The 21,389-nt window shown below is 24.6% G+C and overlaps 1 protein-coding gene and 1 long non-coding RNA gene across 2 annotated transcripts; both read left to right on the top strand.

Annotated features, from left to right (window-relative positions):
- Positions 1–672: 672 nt before the first annotated feature.
- LOC145847994 (uncharacterized) lies at positions 673–5,430 on the top strand. The gene is made up of 4 exons (XR_014371651.1): positions 673–787; positions 3,110–3,182; positions 4,410–4,494; positions 4,895–5,430. It is a non-coding gene; the product is annotated as an uncharacterized LOC145847994 (long non-coding RNA).
- Positions 5,431–19,251: 13,821 nt separating this feature from the next.
- On the top strand, positions 19,252–20,235 carry LOC145842195 (kelch-like protein 7). The gene has a single exon (XM_082949601.1). The coding sequence runs from the start codon at positions 19,252–19,254 to the stop codon at positions 20,233–20,235; it is 984 nt and encodes a 327-aa protein (XP_082805727.1).
- Positions 20,236–21,389: the final 1,154 nt, after the last annotated feature.

Here is a 21,389-nt window from a genome sequence, read left to right as displayed (position 1 = left end):
TTTACTTATCCAGGCACGTTGGGTAAGATTTATCTATAAACATGCCTGAATAACCATTTTTCCAGAGAAGTAAAAAAGAACATTTTATTCATAAAATTATATAACCGCTGTATATTATGCAATGCATAATAATTAATAAAAAATTTCTACTTTAAAACTTTCTTCACTTTACAAAATGTCAAACTAAGTTAACCTGCTTGTGCTAAACTGCATTAAAGATTTAGGCACATTTTTCGTTACTATTTTACAAACTTCTATTTTCTTTAAAATAATTAATGCAACTTGTTTTTTTGATGTCATGTCCATTTATAAAACTTGTTTTGTTGAGACTGTCAAACTTATTCAATTTATAAAAGTAATTGTCATGCATCTCATCTTAAACAAAAAGTGTTTTAATTAGAAACTTTTATGATACAGTTGAAATAAAAATCAAGTATAAAAGATCTGTTATACATTCATTTTATAAAAAACTTAAGAGTTAAGTCAAGTATCAAAGAAACTTTATAAGTTTAGATAAACATCTTTAAGTCAAATTTTAAATAACATTATTTTGAAATAATTTTAAACTAACTTAATTTACATAAAGACATTTTTGAAAACTAAACCAGTTCTGGAAAAGTTTGAATGTTAGCTCTAGTAGTATTATCACGTCATAATAGTAAACTAAATTGCAGCACTTATAAAACACTTAAATTTGGAGGCAAGGAGGCCCCTTGATTAGCAGCCAAATAAATACAATTTGGGAGCTTAATCTGATGATCAACAAGTTAAACTGACTACATTCCGAGTAAATTTTTTTTAGTTTAAGTGAAAATTTAATTAATTTTCTCTTAATTTGTTTACATTTTTTACAATGCTTTAAACTGGTTTCTTAAATAACTGTACTAATTGTTAAGATAAATTGTAATTGCACTGTTAAACGTAATTACGAGAGCTTTTAATAAGTTTTATATTTTAGCATTTTTATTTATTATTTTGGTTAAAATTTTAGACCTTAATTTGCAATTTTTTTTTAAACTACCAAGAATTTTTTTTACATTACTTGTATTTTACTAATTAACTAATTTTGAATAAATATTGTTAAGCCTATTTACTGAGATAACATAAGTTGTCATTGCAAGATGCTACTGTTGAAATTAGTCCATTTTTAAGTTATAGAAGGGTAAAGTATTTTTATAAAGCTTGATTTTTTGTTGGTTTTTTAAGTAAAATTTAATTTCCTTTTAAGCTGTTTTACAATTAACTTAAGTGCAACTAATCAAAGTTTGAGATTTCAATATGTTACACTTGAAAGGGATAACCAAAATTGCAAATAATAATTGTTATTTAGATTTCGAGGGTGTGATTTTGTAAGTACTTTTAACTTATACAATCTAATTTTTTAAATTAATAGAAATTATTTGTAAGAGTAGTTTTAATATTGGAAAAATTGTAATGTAAGCGAAAGGTCCAATAGTTTTTTACAAAAACTAACATTGATTGGCTTTTATTTAGAACCTGTTAAGTTTTAAAATTAACATTGTCACAAGCCAGTTATATAGAATTTAAAAATAATTGTCTTAAATAGAAAAATCAAAAACAGTTTAAATTATGTTAAAAAATGTTTTAATTTTTTCAAATTTAAACAGTTTTTGCTTTAATAAGATTCAAATGTTAGTAATGAACTATCTGTAAAAATGTGAAGAAGATAAGTAAAAATAAAGAAGAATATTTTTTTAACTTTTTTTTGATAACTTGTTTTATAAGCAACGTATTGAGCTCACAAACTTTGATTGCTTATACCTAAAAAGTGTTTTTTTTTTATCTAAAATGTTTGATAGCTAAGATAAAAGTCTTCATTATAAGATTCACCTGTAATAAGCAATGTTTACCCCCTTATGGCTGGTATGACCTTAAATAGTTTTCTAGATTTTTGGAAATATCAGTCATAAAATGCTTACATTATTATGTTTTCTTAATACAACAGTATGGCATTTTATGATCATACAATTTTTATTTTGAAAGTTGATTTCATTAGCACAAAAAACAAGGAAAATATGTATTTTAGCTGTTTTAGTTTTCTAAAAATTGCTAATAAAAAATAATCTCTATATGTTTTCATAAGGTGTGGTATGAGTCAAATATGCACAATGAAAATTTTGAATAAAGGTCAAATATACACAAAAAGTCACTTTTGCACTAAGGGAATTTTTAGCAAAAAACATATGTGCCTGATGATGGGTCACTTTTGCACGAAATTTACAATTGCACAATTTTTCACCAAGGGTCAATTTTGCATAAGTGACAATTTTCCACAAGAATAAAAAATATTATTTATAAAGTAACCACCATATAAGGGTAAGGGGTAACAGTGATACTAAAAAACATAAAGGAAATAAAGAAACAACTTTAATAATATAAAGAAAAATAGTTACCAACTAACGGTAAGGATTAACAGTGATAGTAAGAAGAACAAAAATAGTAATAAGTTAAATTAGTTAAAAATAGTATATAATTTACCAGTAATTGGTAATTAAATTTTTAAATAAAACAGTTAGACCTCAAATAGCCTTAAGAAGTTATAGAAATTTTTGACTGGTTAAAAAGTATTCGAAATAAGTTTGATTGGTGAAACAATACCTGAAATTCTCAAACATAGCTGTTTGTTAGAAAACTTAGTAGTCAATTGTGCAATGAAGTAACATTGGCCTGAATATAGATAGTTAAACAGAGGGTTGATGATAAAAAACCCACAGTCTAACTTTTTAAAGCTTTTGTTGCACTTTGATTGTTAACTATTTGCATTGTACAATTTATAACAACCATTAGTAAATTAATATTCATTTTTATTGCAGACTTATTTAAGTTAAAAGTGATAAAAGATTTTTAAGTAATTTTTGGTAGAATAAATATTTAACTTTTTCTGTTTACCACACTAAAAGTTTAACTTTTTAGGTGTTTATGCTTAAGCAAAAGCATTACCATAAATTTTGCAGTTTTCTTTTACATTTAACAAACAATTTTATTCTTAAGAACAAAAATTATTTTCAATGATGTTTTATTTACATTTGAGTAATTTAAAGTACTTTTAAGTACAGTTAAAGTAAACTTTAACATTAAAACTTTATAGATATGGCAGAGACTACAAAAGGAGGAATACATCAGAAAACACCCAGAAATGCTGTTTCTTATTTCTTTATGAAGCTAGTTTATTTGTTTTAAACATGTTTAAGTGTAACTTGTTGTAAATTTTATACATTTGATTTAAAGTTGGCTAGACTAACAAGTAATTTGTTTGCTTGTTTTTGTAAGTTTTCAATGTAATTACAATCAAAAAAAAGTATTTTAGAATTTTGGCTAAATGATTTTTTTAAATCTAGGAGCTATAATTTCTTTACCTCTTACACTTCGATTGTCTTAAATTATAATTTACAAATTAAGTCAAACAGCTAAAATTATTAAATTTGCAAAGTAGTTGTCTTTATAGCAGCTTTGAAAACAAGGTCAGTTGTGGCAATACACTTTACCCACAATCTTAAATAAATTTTGTGTGTGGCAGATTTAAAACAAATGAAAGCCACACGTATTTAAAATACATATATTCCATATGCTTGTTAAAAAGTAATCAGGTTTGTTGAGTTTTCAGCTCTACATTTTTGTATACATTGAATATCGTAAGACCATCTGTGGCAAAGTTTGAATTGATTTGAATAGACTTATAGCTTGGCTTATTTTTTGAAAACAACCTTAGCATAAAAGTATAGAACTTAAAAATATAGTTTTGAAGTTTCAAGTCTAAATTAGTTTCACATGTGGTAGTTATAACAAAAATTCATTGTGCAGAATTTAAAAATACTTAAAGAAAGTTTCACAGAAGCTTTTATTTTAACTTACTGTAATTTCTTATTTTTTGTTAGCTTTAAGTTTTTTAAAAAAAAACATAAGTGCATCTGTGAAACTTTCTTCAAATCAAATTAAATTCCCTAAAATGTTTCTTTGTGATAATTGCCACATCTTAAGCAACTTCAACTTTAAATTCGAATTTTTATAGTCCCATACAGTTTACATCGGGGTGTTTTCAGAAAAAACCAAGCCAAGTCTCTCTAAGAGTTTATTCGAATCACTTTGCCCAAGGTGCTCTTATGATAATTCATGAATATAAAAAAATACAGCTAAAAACTAAAAAAATAACACCTTTTTATAGCTCCCCAATGTATATGCAATACGTGTGTAAGTATGTGTATTTATGCTTATCTGCTGTGTGAACATAATTAATACTTTTAACATACATGCTAGCAATGATGTACAAAAATTTTTATTTTTTAAGCTAAAAAGTACAAGCTCATATTTGAATAAAAGTTTTAATAAGAATTACGTGGTAGAGTATTGTTAACTTGTTTTTATAATAAGTTTATATTTTTACTAAACAGGGAATTATTTCTAAGAAGCCGGAAGATGTCAATTTGCATCAGATCATCTCTTACATTCTGGAAATCCCATGAGATCAAAGAGTAGGTTTTATAAATATTTAAACTTAATGTTGCAATATATATAACTATAGATGCTGGTTGTAAATTCATGTAGTACTACTGTATTCAGAAATTGTTTTTATTTTGATAAAACCACCTAAGCTGGTCCTCATTTACCCCTTAACAGGCCGCACTTTTTCTGGATTCAATCACGTTTAATGATTATGTTTTAAAAATTGCCAAAAATGTTTCAGTTCAAAGCTTTTGAGTTTGAGTTTCGTTAGATTTTGATTTATAGTTCACATATCATAATTAGTGGTCAACGTAATCTAAATATTTAACTGTTTCGTTAAAGTCACCAAGTTTTATCGTTCATTTCTTACAGTTATACTGTACATAAATTATTGTATTCAAACGCCCATTTTACATTAACTCTTCACAGGTAGCCAAGCAACAAGACAATACTGCCACCAAGTGTCAATTCCTATCAACATCTGTATTTCAACCAATCACATTGACTGGTTTGTGTTGAATGAGATTGATGGAGTTTCGACCAATGAAGTTGGTGGATAATTGGATGAAATTTCAGCCAATAACGATTAAGAATCAGATGATACTACCTCCAGTGGCGACAGTTTTTAAAATAGGAAAATTTCAATGAATTTATTTGTTTATTTTATGATTAATATGATAGATTTTGTTAGCTCTAGTATGTTTAAGTAAAAAATAATTACCTTTGCGAAAATATATTGAACAATTTCACAAATGAAATATTTTTTTTGTTTGAATTAATACTTTTTTATTTACTGTGAGTTTTTAGTATTTTATAAACACTGTCTCTTTAAATTACAATACAAAGTTTTTACTTGTATAATGCTTTAAAATAGTTTTTATGAATTTTTGTTTAAATTTTAAAAGCAATTAATGATAAAAACCTATGATCAATCTAGAGATGTATCAATCACTTTTCACCGTGCTTTAAACTCTGTTTTTATTATGAAAATTAAAATTTACTTTAAAAAATTTTAAAATGAAATTGTTAGTATACATTTTAATAATAATATTGTCATAGTATTAAATCTCAACAAGTTTTATAATATTCAAAATTTCAAAGCAAATAAATATAACTAACTATAGTTTTTGTAGCTATGTTTATTTTTTGAATTTTTTTGTGTATGTAGTGTATTTAACTAATAAAAAAACTACTTATGTTTTTCTTTGCATTTTTATAACTTTATTATCATTGACCATTTATAAGTTAAGATCAGTTTTCAGTGGAATAATTCGAATACACTTTTACTTAATTAAAAATCAACTTGTATAAATATCTATTTTCTAAAATTGTTAAAATGTTCATTGTGCCAAGTTTTGCATAGTTGAAATAAAGTTATTGAAGTCATCATTTATTTACTGCTTCAAATCTATAGTTGAGAATTATAAATGTTTTTACCTTGTCATATTTCAATCAGATTTTGTAAAACTTCTCTTTTCGTCGGACTAGTTTTACCAAAAAAACTTATGCAGCACGGATTAAAAACTTAAATTAATAATAAAAATTTAAAATTGTACTTGTAAATTCTAAGTAATTTATTCAAACACAAATTTTTAGTTAACTACTAAAATTCAGTGAAGCTATTTCATCTTGAAAGTGGTATGAACTGTTTTGTAATACAATTAATATAGATGTGTATATAAAGGTTTTTTTTTTGGAAAACATCTAAAATTTTTTTGCAACCTTTTCTTAGGTTTTTTACTCTAAATATTTCAAATTTTACAAAAGCTCCTTTAACTATTAGATATAGAAAAAAAAATTAATGGCTGAAAATTTTATATAAACAAGAAACTAAAACTCACTAAAAGACCAATTAAGTCTAAACTTTTGTTTGTTATGTAAAAATAAATTCAATTTTTTAAAGTGGTAAAAAGCAATTTTTGCTTGTTACAGGGTTGCTTTGTTGTCATAAAGCATAGCTCAGGCTAGGTGACCTTTTTTGAAAATCAAACACTAATTTAAAAACTATATCTTTAAGTACTACTGTTATTCTTTTGTTACTTTTAGTGTTTCATTCAAGTTTTAGCACATCAATATTTTAAGTAATCATTAAAACTGGCTGACTCAGGCTAGTTTGCTGTAAGGCTAGGTTCTGTTTTCTCGCGTTCAAAGAATGACAACTTGTGAAGTTTTAAAAAAATCTAAATTACAGTCAGTAGGGCCACAAATATTTTTTATTCAATCTTCAATTTAATTATAGTAAATTATATAGTCTATATTCAAAAGAGTTTGTTTTATTGTTGTTTTATTTTTAGTTTTAAACAAAAATGTAACAATGCTTTTTTCTTATTAAATCTAGTCATGTTGCTTTGTTGAAATGATACAAATTAAATAATATCATCTTTAGATAATTCTAAGTAGCCAGAAGAATTGCAATTTTAGTTCATTAAAATTTTGGCTAAAATATTAAACATAGATTAGTTGTCGTAGTAGTGCCAAAAGTTCAAGATGTTTCCAAAGTAAATACACATTTATAAGCATTTTTAAATAATGATATTAATATATTATAAATCGACAACACCATTGATAGAATTTTTTTTAACTAACTGGACAGTTATATATTTAGTTTTTATAGTACAACGATTTTTTAAGATATATGATTTTAAGACACCTATTTGTCACAAGATTGATGTAATTCTTAAAAAGGAATGTTTATAGATGAACAAAATTATTGTTTACATACCTAAAATCCTGATCAAAAAATTATCAAGATACAAAAGCTTACTATTAATTTAATTTAACATATATTGTGCCTTTTATAGGATTAAGTTTAGCATAAAACTGAGGAAAAATTAATAAGTTAAATAAAATTTTATATCTGCTTTTTTTTAATTGCTTATAAATAATTGATCAGAGTTTTTTGAAAACAAACTATAAATTTAGTTTTTCAGTTATTTTTTTTAATAGTTAAGTTGCCAGCCATGTATAATTTGGTTGATATATTTAAGAAAAATGCACTAAAATATTTTGAAGAAAATATATCGAAATCTTCTAATGAAGTTTCTAACCAAGGTAGGATGAAAAAATCATATTTCATAAATTTTACATTTTTTAATCAATTTTTATTTTTTAATGTCAATTTTTTATGTCGTAATTACTAATTTAAAGCATTTGACCAACTTAATTTTATGTTTTAATTTCAATAAAAAGAGTATATTTACATTGTAAAATCTACGTTTAATAATTTTAAAATGGTTTACTTTATTAAAAAATTCAAAGAAACAGTTATTACTCTTTTAAAAAAACTATATAAGCAACAATATAAAAATTTATTTTCAAAATAACCCAAATAGCTATAAAGTAGTATATGAAATAGTTATAGTTAACTTAGATAGTTATAAAGTAAATAGATATTCAAACAATTTTAAACGTACTGAAACAAAAAAAATTGTTCAGTCTTTTAACTATTGTGTCTTAAAAGATACTTTTTTACAAAAGGTTTATTTATTTATTAAAAAAATGTTTTATACCATTATTAAAGCCTTTTATTCTCCTAATAAGTAATTTCTTAATAAAAACATTTTTTAAGCTTCATAATAATGAAAAGAATAGTTAAAAATTCAACATATTTAGATATCAATAAAATATTACTAGAGAACTAATGATTTCCATAAATATTCAAAAAGGATATTATTTTGCATACAGATTTGTACAAACTTTACAATATTTTTTCATTAGGTGAAATACAGTTTGAAAAAAATGAATTGGTAGCAGCTTTAGAAATCAACAAGGTAATGTTAAATAAAGATAAAAGCCTAAAGATGTCCACTTTTATAATGAACAAAATGACTAAAGAAAATGTTTTCACTTATTGCAGTATAGCTAAAATTTACAAACTAGGTACTATTTATGAGTCATCTTTGATTTATATAGAACGTTTTTTTCCAACGGTTGCTCGAAACAATTACTTTTCACATTTAAACTTCAGTCTTGTATTAAAAATACTTGGAAGTTCCGGACTGAAAATTGACACAGAAGTTGAAGTGTTCAATGCAACAGTTTCGTGGTTAAACCACAACATTGAAGAACGTTGCAAATATGCGAACCAGCTGTTACAAAAAGTTCGTTTTGAATTGTTATCAGAGCACGCATTCAAACATGTTTTAGATAAAACTTCATCACTAACGGAAAATAAAGATTGTTATAAAATGATTAAAGAAGTTTTGTTAGATAAGGAAAACCTATTTCAAAACAAAACGAGTTATAGACATACAAATAGGTACTGTGGGCAAATTGATTCACCTACAGCAAATAGCTGTAAAACACTACCTGATATGTTCGGTAATCGTGAGTTCTATTGTTCTTGTACTTTCATGGATAAAACGTTCATCTTTGGTGGTTACTACCACGAACGATATCCTTACAACCAAGTCACTAGTTCTTGTCTACAAATTAGACAAGATGGTTGTAAGAACAAAAGTTGTAAAGAAATTGCCAGCATGCATGATGCAAGACATTTTGCCGCTTGTGTTGTTTTCAAAGGACGTATAGTAGTTTCTGGTGGGTTCAACAATGCTGACATTGAATTAAGCGCGGTAGAGGCATATGACGTGTTCGGTGATGAATGGACATCAATGCCTGACATGGTTAAAAGTAAAATTCGTCACGAGTTAGTTGCTGTGAAAGACAAATTATTTGCTGTTGGTTTTGGAGCGAACAACCTTGAAGTTTATGATGACGTCTGCAAAAAGTTTGTTGCTTTAAAAGCACCAAAAGAATTCATTTATCTTGATACAGCAATATCTGTAGGTGAAAGTATTAATCTATCTAAATAATTGCTCCGACATTATTTGTTATCATGTTGATGAAAATGAGTTTTATGAAATTCCAGAGAATCTTATGCAATTACACAAGATCGAGAAAATTTTTAAACAATGAAATTAACTTTATCACAAGTTTTGTTTTTATAAAATATGTGTTAATTTAGTTTGAATTTTTTATCAAGTAAAGTTGTTTTAATAACGTTTTTAAAATATAATTGATTTTGCTAAACCACCTTGGTGTTAAAATAATTTATATAAAAAAATATTCTTTTTGGAATTAAATTATTTGCTATCTAAAATAAAAGTTTAAAAAATTTTTGATAGTAGTTAAATATCGGATTTTTTTCAGTTTTAGTAAAAAGTCAATGTAAAATTTTCATTTTTAACTAAAACTGCTACCGATGGTATTTTTAGGATAGCTTAAAAACAAATTAATGAACTATTAGTTGAGACCTTTCTAGAACTTGATCTTTTTTTGTAATAAACTAAAGTTGAAACCAAACTTTTTGTTTTTTTTTCAATTTTTGAAGAAACGAACTGCTTGTAGAAATATTAAAGAACAAAATTGTTTTATTTATGTTTAAACAAAGACGTATGATTAAAACTTGAACAATTTTACTAAAATAAACTTAAGTTTTTTTTAAGCTAACTATATTAAAATATTTACTACTTTTGTGCTACATAATAGGCTAGTTTTTAAAACATTCTTACTAGTGCTACATAATAGGCTAGTTTTTAAAACATTCTTACTAGTTTGTTTTTAATTTGCTTAAACTATGACTAAGTAATAAAGATATTAATTATAGTAGTATGAATACTTGTTTTTTATAAAGATAGTATATATACATAGTAAGCTGTTTACAGGTTTTGTTTTTGCTTGGATAAGGATAAGGCTAGATCTTAGTTTAAAAACTAATGTAATGCAGGATACAAAATTATAAAAATACATCTTGATACGATTTTAATTGGATTTTAGCTAAAATTCGGCTGGACTTTGAAAATAAAGTTATAACTTATATTAAAAAAATATATATTATTTAAATTAAATACTTTTTTTTCAATAAAAATCTCCTTAATTAAAAAAAAATGAACTTATTCTTTAAATCATTCCAACTAAATTTTTAACAAAATGTTCCTTGAACAAAACAGGCGAAAAATAAACATAAATATATCAGTAGTAAAAAACTATAGGAATGAAAAATTTATAACCGTTTTAAATACTTGCATAAAAGTTGTTAGGTAATATGAGCCGAACATCAATAGTTTATCAACACTATTGTGTCATTTGAATTAAAGATAATAATAGAATTTTATAATAAAATAAATAAAACTTTTTATATTGTTTAAAATGTTTGATATAACAAACATGTAACATAGTATTTTTTATTATATTTTCGTGCACAAATAAGTTTGTTTTTTAATAAGATTATACATAAGCAACATTGTTATGTGCAATTTACTATTTTATTACACTTTAAAAAGCCACCGAAACGTAGTAGTAAGTAAAAAATTAATTTGCAATTTTTTAATTTTATAGAAAACTTGTAACAAAATTAAAATTTGAATATACAAATATTTCAAAAAAAACTACAAAGTTTTATTAAAAAAAGTCAAAAAGTAAAGGTTTGATAACGTTAAGCTGAAAAACTGCTGATAAATGATTACATAAAAAGTTCTACAGTAACGTTCGTAACAATACAAGGAAAAATAAATACAAGAAAAATCTCGATTGTAATTTTTCTCAACACATTGAACCACACGCCTTAGAAAATTAAACATTTTAATTTATATTTTTATGCCGTTATATTGGTTTAGAGTCTCATAGTGAGTTTAGGTGTAAAATATTCAGAAACTTATTTTAATATCTAATAAAAAATTTAGTTACACATTAAAAGATATAATGGTATAAATAAGTACGTAAGTGACTCTAAATGATCGTTTTAATATTTAGTCTAGAAAAGGAAACTTAATTTGTACGAACAATTCAAAGTATTAAATATATAAGTTTAGATACGAAAAGTCAAAAATAAAAACTTAACTTTATATAAAATTCTTAAAAGTTTTTAAATAATTAAAAAGATTGTTTAGAATTTATCTACAATCTATAATCAATGTTTTTTATTCTATTTGACACAAAAATGTTAAATAATTGTCTTATTTTTCTTCTTCAAAAAATATTATAATAGAATTGAATGAATATCCAAATATTTCTTCTTAATTAATGTTGATAACTAACTCAACTTTTTAAAAATATTGAAGTATAATAAAAAGTAATATAATTTAATTAAAACAATTAAATAAAAATAGTTTTGTTACATACAAATTTTTGATAAGTACAGTCTGTATTACACTTACAATAAAATAAAGTAAAATAAAGACTACATTATCAATATACAATACCATTAAAAATTACAAAAGTTATTAAAAACTAAACACAAAGATTGAATTTCTTGTATGTTAAAAGATTATTGAAAACTTTTTACTATTTGACTTTTTAAGTAAGGCTGGCATTTTTTAGCTTGCATTTTTAAAATAAAATATCTCTAAACATATGTCTAAAACTAAAATCGGATTATGCTTCAAATTAAACGGCCAATAAAGATAAACTTGAAAATAAATATTTGTATGTTGATTTTCTTTCTATTCACTGCTTTGATAAAATGAAACCAAAACAAAATCAAGCCATTTTAGTTCAATTACACAGCTCACATCATAATAGTAGTGGTAAAGAAATAGTGCTAAACAAAGTATATTTTAAAGAGTTGTATTTATGCAAGTGCAACATAAAACATAACATGTTAACTAAAAGGTTTAAAATTACTTTTTTATTTAGAATTTTCTACTTGTGTGTTTACAATAAGTTGACAGACACATAATTTTGCAAAATATAAGTAAAAAAAGTTAATTTAACATTATTATATTTATAATTTTGCTCTCATTATTTCTTTAATTTAATAAAAAAATATATGAGTTATTTTAGCAAGATTGCCACTTTACCTGGAAGCCTGGGAAAACCTTGATAAACCTGGAATTCGACAATTTAGGCAAAAATAACCTGGAACTTGAGAAATTTTGAAAAAAACCTGGAAAAACCTGGAATTTTGATCAAAAAAAAACTGGAAAATCATGGAATTTTTAATAGTTTTAACATTTTCAGTATTTAAATTTTAATTTGACACAAAACATTCTATCATATAAATAAGATTTTTTTGTCATCATCATAAAATTTTTTTATTACAAAACACATTTAAAGTAACTTTAGGCATCTTTTAAATGTTTTTGTACTATTTAACACAGTTTCTTTCATAGAAATTTACTTGAAACTAAAAATAGACCCAAAAATGTTTACTTTTAAAAACCTGGAAAAATTTATGAAAAAACTAGTGGCAACCCTGTTTTAGACTAAATGAAAAATATAAAATTTTACTACAACTTTCCACTCCCTTATACTAATTTAAAAAGTTTTGAGGTTTTAAAATAACTCCCTAAAAATTAAAGTTTGGTTAAATTCATAATTATGACCATTTTTTGTTTATATTAGTATTTGAAAATTTAAGTCTTAAAATAGATTGAAATTATTTACAACAAATGTGAAACAGTTTGCCACAACTTAGTAAAGCATGTCATTTTAATTTATTCATAAAAAGTTTGATGTTAAAAATTATTTTCAGTATTAAGCAATAAAAATACATTTGTTTCTGAAGTGATTATTTTCTGGAATTTAGCAGACACCTTTATAACAGGATACAATTTAGTTTTATATTGTATGTATGTCAACCACTGGGTCTAAATCCAGGATTGCTGTTCAACTTAAAAAGTTAAAAATAGCCCTTGTAAAAACCCTTTAACTATTAGACCAAACAAATTTTATCAGAACAAAATTAGTCTGTAAATTGCTAGTGGAACAAAATAACCATCAAGATTCATGTCAAAAAAGTTTATTTACAGGGTTATAACAAATTTAAGATATTCAGGAAACTCAGGATTACTCACAATATTTTAAACTCTTTAAATACATTAAACTTAGAAAAGTTTGTATTTTTCAGGCTGACTCAAGATAGTTTTGTTTTGTTATAAAATCGTAAGACTAGCTTTAAGGTTTCTATAAAATCCAAGCTATTTTTTTCTAGGTTTTGAATGAGTTTTAGTTAAACTAAATGCAATACTTAGTTACTTTGTATTTATTTTGTTCAATAACTTACTTTTTTTTCTAAAGAGATTTCAAAAACTTGGAATAGATCAAGACAATTAAAAGTTAATCAGGACAGATTTTAGTGAATCAGATTATTTCTTTATTCATAGAGTGGCAACTATTTTTATAATAATAAATATTGTATAAAATAATAACTTTGCATTTAAACTAGTAATGTATTAAATCAACAATAAATCCCTTTTTTATCTAGAGTAGTTTTTTTCTCTGGAACTCTAGCACAAACCACTGTAACAGGATTTTATTTTGTAACAGGGTTGCCACTCTTTGAGCCAAAAAATCTTCCCTGAGTGACCAAAAATTTCCCTGAGTAACCTTAAATTTCCCTGAGTTACCCTGAGTATTTTTCAAATCTTAAAAAAAAAATTTTCTCTTCTAACACAAATTATTAATACCTCATTCTCACTTTTCTTCTTTAATAATAAAAGGAAGGTTGTATGTGTGTGCTTCTGCATTAAATTTATGAAAAAAACTGTTTTCAAAAACTAAATCTTAAAAGGTTTAAACCAATTAAAAATTAAAAACTAAATTTTTGCACATCTTTGTGTAAACTTGTTAGTTAACTTTCTGCATAAAAGAATAAAGTTTAATTTGTTTGACATTTTAATTGACAAAATCTAATTTTACTATAATAATAATTTCACATGAAGAACTCACTTAAATGCATACATAATAACTTCATTATGACTTGTATGTCTTTCCTAGAAACTGCTCTGAATGCAGTAAATAAAACTTAAAAGCTTAACATTATTGTAAAAAAACCTGCAAAAAGAAAGTTTAAAGAAATAGCTAAAGAAATATCTCATATCAAAGTACAACTTAATACCTAACAACTGATACAAAATAATCTAAAATTGAATTTTTTTTATGTCTTTTAGATGTTCATACACAATCTATTTTAAATAACTGAAAACAAAATTTTGATTTTAAAAAAATTTCACATTACCTATTAAAAAAAATCTTAATACTGTTAGTTTAAGTATGCAATTTCTAAATCAATAGTTTTAATTTTATTTTCAAGTTTATTTGCGTTGACCTTAGCAGCTATTCCTCTTGCTAATAATTCTTTCATTGCTTCTAAATCAGACTGTTTGTTGGCATCTGCAGTATATTTGTCATAGTCTTCATTCAAACATTTGAGTTGCTTTGTAAGTTTACTTTTTTGTTCTCCTAACTTGCTCAAAGAATCACCTTTATTTGGAACATTTTTAGCAAAGCGCTGTTGCTCAAGATATGCCAAATATTGGGCCCTAGAAAATTTTACAAATTTTAACAATTCAGAACTTATTTCAACTGTGCTTGGTTCTAGACTGTTTGCATACAGATGATCTTTGATCATTCTTCGGGACCTTATTGTCATCTCTCCCATATTAGTTGATATTACTTCCTTATTTAAGCTAAAGCCCCGTTCAACACTTGCCTGGCCATTGTGAAGCACAAAAACAGCCTCAAGGACTCTTGTTAAATCTATACTTGCTTGGGATATCGAGATGTAAGTAAATAAAAATAAAAAGTTTATTAGAACTTTTTAATGAATAGTAAACAACAACTTTCATTTCTCTAAACTGTTTAATTTTACTTAAGTAAATATAAATTTAAAACTTAAAAAAAACTACAATGTTAATACTAAGAATATTGAAGAACTAGCCGCAAGGCTAAATAAATTCTAAATAACTATTAAATAATAAAAATTACTACTTTTGAACAAAATATTGAAACTGGATTAACTAAACCTCATTCTAGATCTAGAAAAAAATTTCCCTGAGATTTTCAAAAACTTCCCTGAAATTTAGAGAAAAAATCAAAACTTCCCTGAGTTTCCCTGAGTTAAAAAAAAAATGCCAAAATTCCCTGAGTTTCCCTGAGATTTTCTACAGTTTGAAAATTCCCTGAGATTCCCTGAGTTCCCTGAGTGTGTGGCAACCCTGTTGTAAGTATGTCAAACATCTGAATTGCTGTTTAACTAAAAGAGTTTTAATAGCCTTTGTGAGAACTATTTGAATATTAAGCAATACTAACATTGTTTTTGAACAATTTAGTGTTGCTTAATATTCAAATTGTTCAAAAACAATGTTAGTATGTAAATTGCTATTGGAACTAAATTACCATATTTTTAACTTAAACGTATCCCTTAGTGACAAGTTGTTGGTCATTTATTCACAGGGTAAAATATAAATACTTAAAGCACAAAAAATTAAAAATGATTTTTTTGGAGGTAGCCTGGCTTTTTTAAAGATGAGATTAAACAGTTCTGATTACATAATCTACAGGTAATGAAACTGGTTTAAAACACCATATGAAAAACTGTGTATTTGTTGTCTTTTGTTTTTGCAAAACAGTTGAACAGTTTTGTTTATGGTTATTTTAAGCAGCTACATTAAATGTATTTATATCAGAACTGTCCAATCTCAACTATAAAAAAGCCAGACTACCTCCGAAAAAAAATAACTTTATATCCTTGTGTTTTAAAAGTTTATATTTTACATTGCAAATAATTGCCAAATAACTTATCACTAAGGAAGATTTTTTCTAGTGAAAAACACAAGATAAAATCATTGAGCTCAAAATCCAAAGCTAGCAGCAAAAATATATTCAACAACCTAATATGTGATCCTGACCTTCGAAATAAATTCTAACAGTAATGCTTTTAAATATCCATCCAAAATCAATCCACAATGTTTCAGTTATTTGTAAGAAACAGAATGTTTTCAAAGCAAAAATCATTAGTTTTATAAGGTGGCAATTACACCTAAAAACTTAAAAACTACATATTTGAAAATTCAAGCTATGAAAATAAAACTAGATTTTGGTTGATTTTGAAAAAAGTAAAAAGAGAAATCTTGAAATGTTATATTTAAGTAAAAACCAAAACTTTACATTTTTTTTTTTATAAATTTTTAAAATTTACTAAGGAGAGAATAGGCCTAATATTGAAACACTAAGTTATATCAATAAAAAAAAAACTTTGTTCAGTTATAATTATTTTAAAACACATTTTAAGTTCTTTTTGATTTATTAGATACATTTGAAAATGTTTTTCTTTTATATTTAATTAAAAAAAAAGTATAATATTATACATAATAGAAAAAAAAATTCAAAAGACCTATAAAATATGAAATAAATTATTTGTCATTCTGGTATAAAACGGAAAAGTAAAATACTAGTTGTTACAGTTTTTGTAAAAGTACACAACTTTATATAACCATGATCTGTTTATTTAAATTAAATCATGAATTTATTTTAAAGTTTAAGTTGTCCACAGCTATTGAGGAGAATAATCCACTAAAACTTTTTATCTAGTTAAACCGATAAGGATTATTGAGATTTATTTCACAAATGTAACTTAAATTAATAACAAAAATCTTAGTAATGGACATGTAAATTTTAAGTAATTTATACAAAACCAAAATTTTTATTTAACATTTAAAATTCAGTTAAGCTATTTCATTTTGAAAGTGGTATGGTCAGTTTTGTAAAAGAATTAATATAGATGTGTATATAAAGGGATTTTTTTTTGAAAACGTCTAAAGTTTTTTTGTAACATTTTCTTAGGTTTTTTATTCTAAAGGTTTCAAATTTTTATTAATAGCTCCTTTAACTTTTAGATACAAAAATAAAACTTAAATGGCTAAAAGTTTTATATAAACAAGAAACTAAAACTTAATAAAAGACTAAACAAGTCTAAACTTTTATTTGTTATGTAAAAATTAAAATTATTTTTATAAGTGGTAAAAAGCAATTTTCGCTTGTTACAGGGTTGCTTTGTTGTCATAAAGCATAGCTCAGGCTAGGTGACCTTTTTTGAAAATCAATCACTAATATAAAAATTATATCTTTAAGTACTACTGTTATTCTTTTGTTACTTTTAGTTTTTCATTCAAGTCAAAGTAGTAAGCGTCAAGTTGTTGTCAAGTTTTAGCACATCAATATTTATGTTTTCATTAAAACTAACTGACTCAGGCTAGTTTGCTGTAAGGTTAGGTTCTATTTTCTCACATTCAAAGAATGACACCTTGTGAAACTGAAAAAAAATCTAAATTACAGTCAGTAGGGCCACAAATATTTTTTATTCAATCTTTAATTTAATTATAATAAATTGTGTAGTCTATATTCAAAAGAGTTCATCTTATTGTTGTTTTATTTTTAGTTTTAAACAAAAATGTAACAATGCTTTTTTCTTATTAAATCTAGTCATTTTGCTTTGTTGAAACGATACAAATTAAATAATATCATCTTTAGATAATTCTAAGTAGCCAGAAGAATTGCAATTTGAGTTCATTAAAATTTTGGCTAAAATATTAAACATAGATTAGTTGTCGTAGTAGTGCCAAAAGTTCAAGATGTTTCCAAAGTAAATACACATTTATAAGCATTTTTAAATAATGATTTTAATATATTATAAATCGACAACACCATTGATAGAATTTTTTTTAACTAACTGGACAGTTATATATTTAGTTTTTATAGTACAATGATTTTTTAAGATATATGATTTTATGACACCTATTTGTCACAAGATTGATGTAATTCTTAAAAAGGAAAGTTTATAGATGAACAAAATTATTGTTAACATACATAAAATCCTGATCAAAAAATTATCAAGATACAAAAGCTTACTATTAATTTAATTTAACATATATTGTGCCTTTTATAGGATTAAGTTTAGCATAAAACTGAGGAAAAATTAATAAGTTAAATAAAATTTTAAATCAGCTTATTTTTAATTGCTTATTAATAACTGATCAGAGTTTTTTGAAAACAAACTATAAATTTAGTTTTTCAGTTATTTTTTTAATAGTTAAATTGCCAGCCATGTATAATTTGGTTGATAGATTTAAGAAAAATGCACTAAAATATTTTGAAGAAAATATATCGAAATCTTCTAATGAAGTTTCTAACCAAGGTAGGATGAAAAAATCATATTTCATTAATTTTACATTTTTTAATCAGTTTTTATTTTTAATGTCAATTTTTTATGTCGTAATTACTAATTTAAAGCATTTGACCAACTTAATTTACGTTTTAAATTTAATAAAAAGAGTATATTTACATTGCAAAATCTACGTTTAATAATTTTAAAATGGTTTACTTTATTAACAAATTTAATGAAAAAGTTATTACTCTTTTAAAAAAACTATATAAGCAACAATATAAAAATTAATTTTTAAAATAACCCAAATAGTTATAAAGTAGTAAATGAAATAGTTATAGTTAACTTAGATAGTTATAAAGTTAATAGATATTCAAACAATTTTAGACGTACTGAAACAAAAAAAAATTGTTCAGTCTTTTAACTATTGTGTCTTAAAAGCTACTTTTTTACAAAAGGTTTATTTATTTATTAAAAAAAAGTTTTATACCATTATTAAAGCCTTTTATACTCCTAATAAAATAATTTCTTAATTAAAACATTTTTCAAGCTTCATAATAATGAAAAGAATAGTTAAAAATTCAACATATTTAGATATCAATAAAATATTACTAGAGAACTAATGATTTCCATAAATTTTCAAAAAGGATATTATTTTGCATTCAGATTTGTACAAACTTTACAATATTTTTTCATTAGGTGAAATACAGTTTGAAAAAAATGAATTGGTAGCAGCTTTAGAAATCAACAAGGTAATGTTAAGTAAAGATAAAAGCCTAAAGTTGTCCACTTTTATAAGAAATAAAATATGTAAAGAAAATTTTCTCACCTATTTCAGTTTAGCTAAAATTCACAAACTAAGTACTATTTATGAGTCATCTCATGTTTATATAGAACGTTTTTTTCCAATGGTTGCTCAAAACAAATACTTTTCACATTTAAACTTGAGTCTTGTAGCAAAAATACTTGCAAGTTCTGGACTGAAAATTGACACAGAAGTTGAAGTGTTCAATGCAACAGTTTCGTGGTTAAACCACAACATTGAAGAACGTTGCAAATATGCGAACCAGCTGTTACAAAAAGTTCGTTTTAAGTTGCTATCAGAACACGCATTGAAACATGTTATTGATAAAACTTCATCACTAACGGAAAATAATGATTGTTATAAAATGATTAAAGAAGTTTTGTTGGATAAGAAAAACCTATTTCATAACAAAACGAGTTATAGACATACAAACAGGTACTGTGGGCAAATTGATTCACCTACAGCGAATAGCTGTAAAACACTACCTGATATGTTCGGTAATCGTGAGTTCTATTGTTCTTGTACTTTCATGGATAAAACGTTCATCTTTGGTGGTTACTACCACGAACAATATCCTTACAACCAAGTCACTAGTTCTTGCCTACAAATTAACGCAACACATGATAGTTGTAAAGAAATTGCCAGCATGCATGATGCAAGACATTTTGCCGCTTGTGTCGTTTTCAAAGGACGTATAGTGGTTTCCGGTGGGTTCAACAATGCTGGCATTGAATTGAGCGCGGTAGAGGCATATGACGTTTTCGGTGATGAATGGACATCAATGCCTGACATGATTAAAAGTAAAAGTCGTCACGAGTTAGTTGTTGTGAAAGAGAAATTATTTGCTGTTGGTTTTGGAGCGAATAACCTTGAAGTTTATGATGACGTCTGCGAAAAGTTTGTTGCTTTAAAAGCACCAAAAAAATTCATTTATCTTGATACAGCAATATCTGTAGGTGGCAAAGTACTAATCTATCAAGATAATTGCTCCGACATTATTTGTTACCATGTTGATAAAGATGAGTTTTCTGAAATTCCGGAGAATCTCATGCAATTACACGAGATTGAGAAGGTTTTTGAACAATGAAATTAACTTTGCAACAAGTTTTGTTTCTATGAAATATGTAATTATTTAATTGGCATTATTTTATTAAATGAAGTTGTTTTGATAAAATTTTTAAATATAATGATTTGTTCTAAACCACCTTGGTGTTGAAATAATTTTTATAATAGAATATTTTTTGGAATTGAATTATTTGCTTTCTAAAATGAAAGTTTAAATAGATTTTTGATAATAGTTAAATATTGGATTTTTTTTCAGTTTTAGTTAAAAGCTAATGTAAAGTTTTCAATTTTACTTACTTCTGCTACCAACGGTTTTTTTAGGATAGCTTTAAAACAAATTAATGAACTATAAATTGAGAATTTTCTACGACTTGACCTTTTTTTTGTAATAAATTGAAGTTCAAACTAAACTTACTGTATTCTTTTTAAATTTTATAGAAACGAACAGATTTTAGAAATATTAAAGAACAAAATGATTTTATTATGTTTAGACAGAAAACGTATAATTAAAACTTGAATAATTTTACTAAAATAAACTTTAATTTTACTTTGATCTAATTTAAATTAAAAGATTTATAACTTTTGTGCTACATAATAGGTTAGTTTTTAAAACATTCTTACTAGTTTTTTTTTTATTTGTCATAAACCATGACTAAGTAATAAAGATATAAAATATAATAGTATGAATACTTGTTTTTTTTAAAGGTAGTATATATACATAGTACTGGTTACAGGTTTTGTTTTTGCTTGGATAAGGATAAGGCTAGATCTTAATTTAAAAACTAGTGTAATGCAGAATACAAAATTATAAAATACATCTTGGTACGGTTTTAATTGGTTTTTAGCTAAAATTCGGCTTGACTTAGAAAATAAAATTTTAATTTATATTTTAATAAAAACAACTATTATCAAAATTATTTTTTTTTTCCAATAAAAATCTCTTTAAAATTTTTAATAAATACAAAATGAACTTATTTTTTAAATCATTCAAACTAAATTTTTAACAAAATGTTCCTTGAACAAAACAGGCGAAAAATAATCATAAATATATCAGAAGTTAAAAAACTATAAAATTAAAAAAATTATGACCGTTTTTTTATACTTGCATAAAAGTTGTTAGGTTAAATGAGCTAAACATTAATTGTTTATCAGCACTTTTTTGTCATTTTAAATAAA

Source organism: Thalia democratica, chromosome 1 (genome assembly GCF_965202585.1).
Source record: "Thalia democratica chromosome 1, ktThaDemo2.hap1.1, whole genome shotgun sequence".
Classification (NCBI taxonomy): Eukaryota; Metazoa; Chordata; class Thaliacea; order Salpida; family Salpidae; genus Thalia; species Thalia democratica.
The sequence above is the reverse complement of the archived record's forward strand: the minus strand, read 5'-3'. Positions and strand labels throughout refer to the sequence as shown.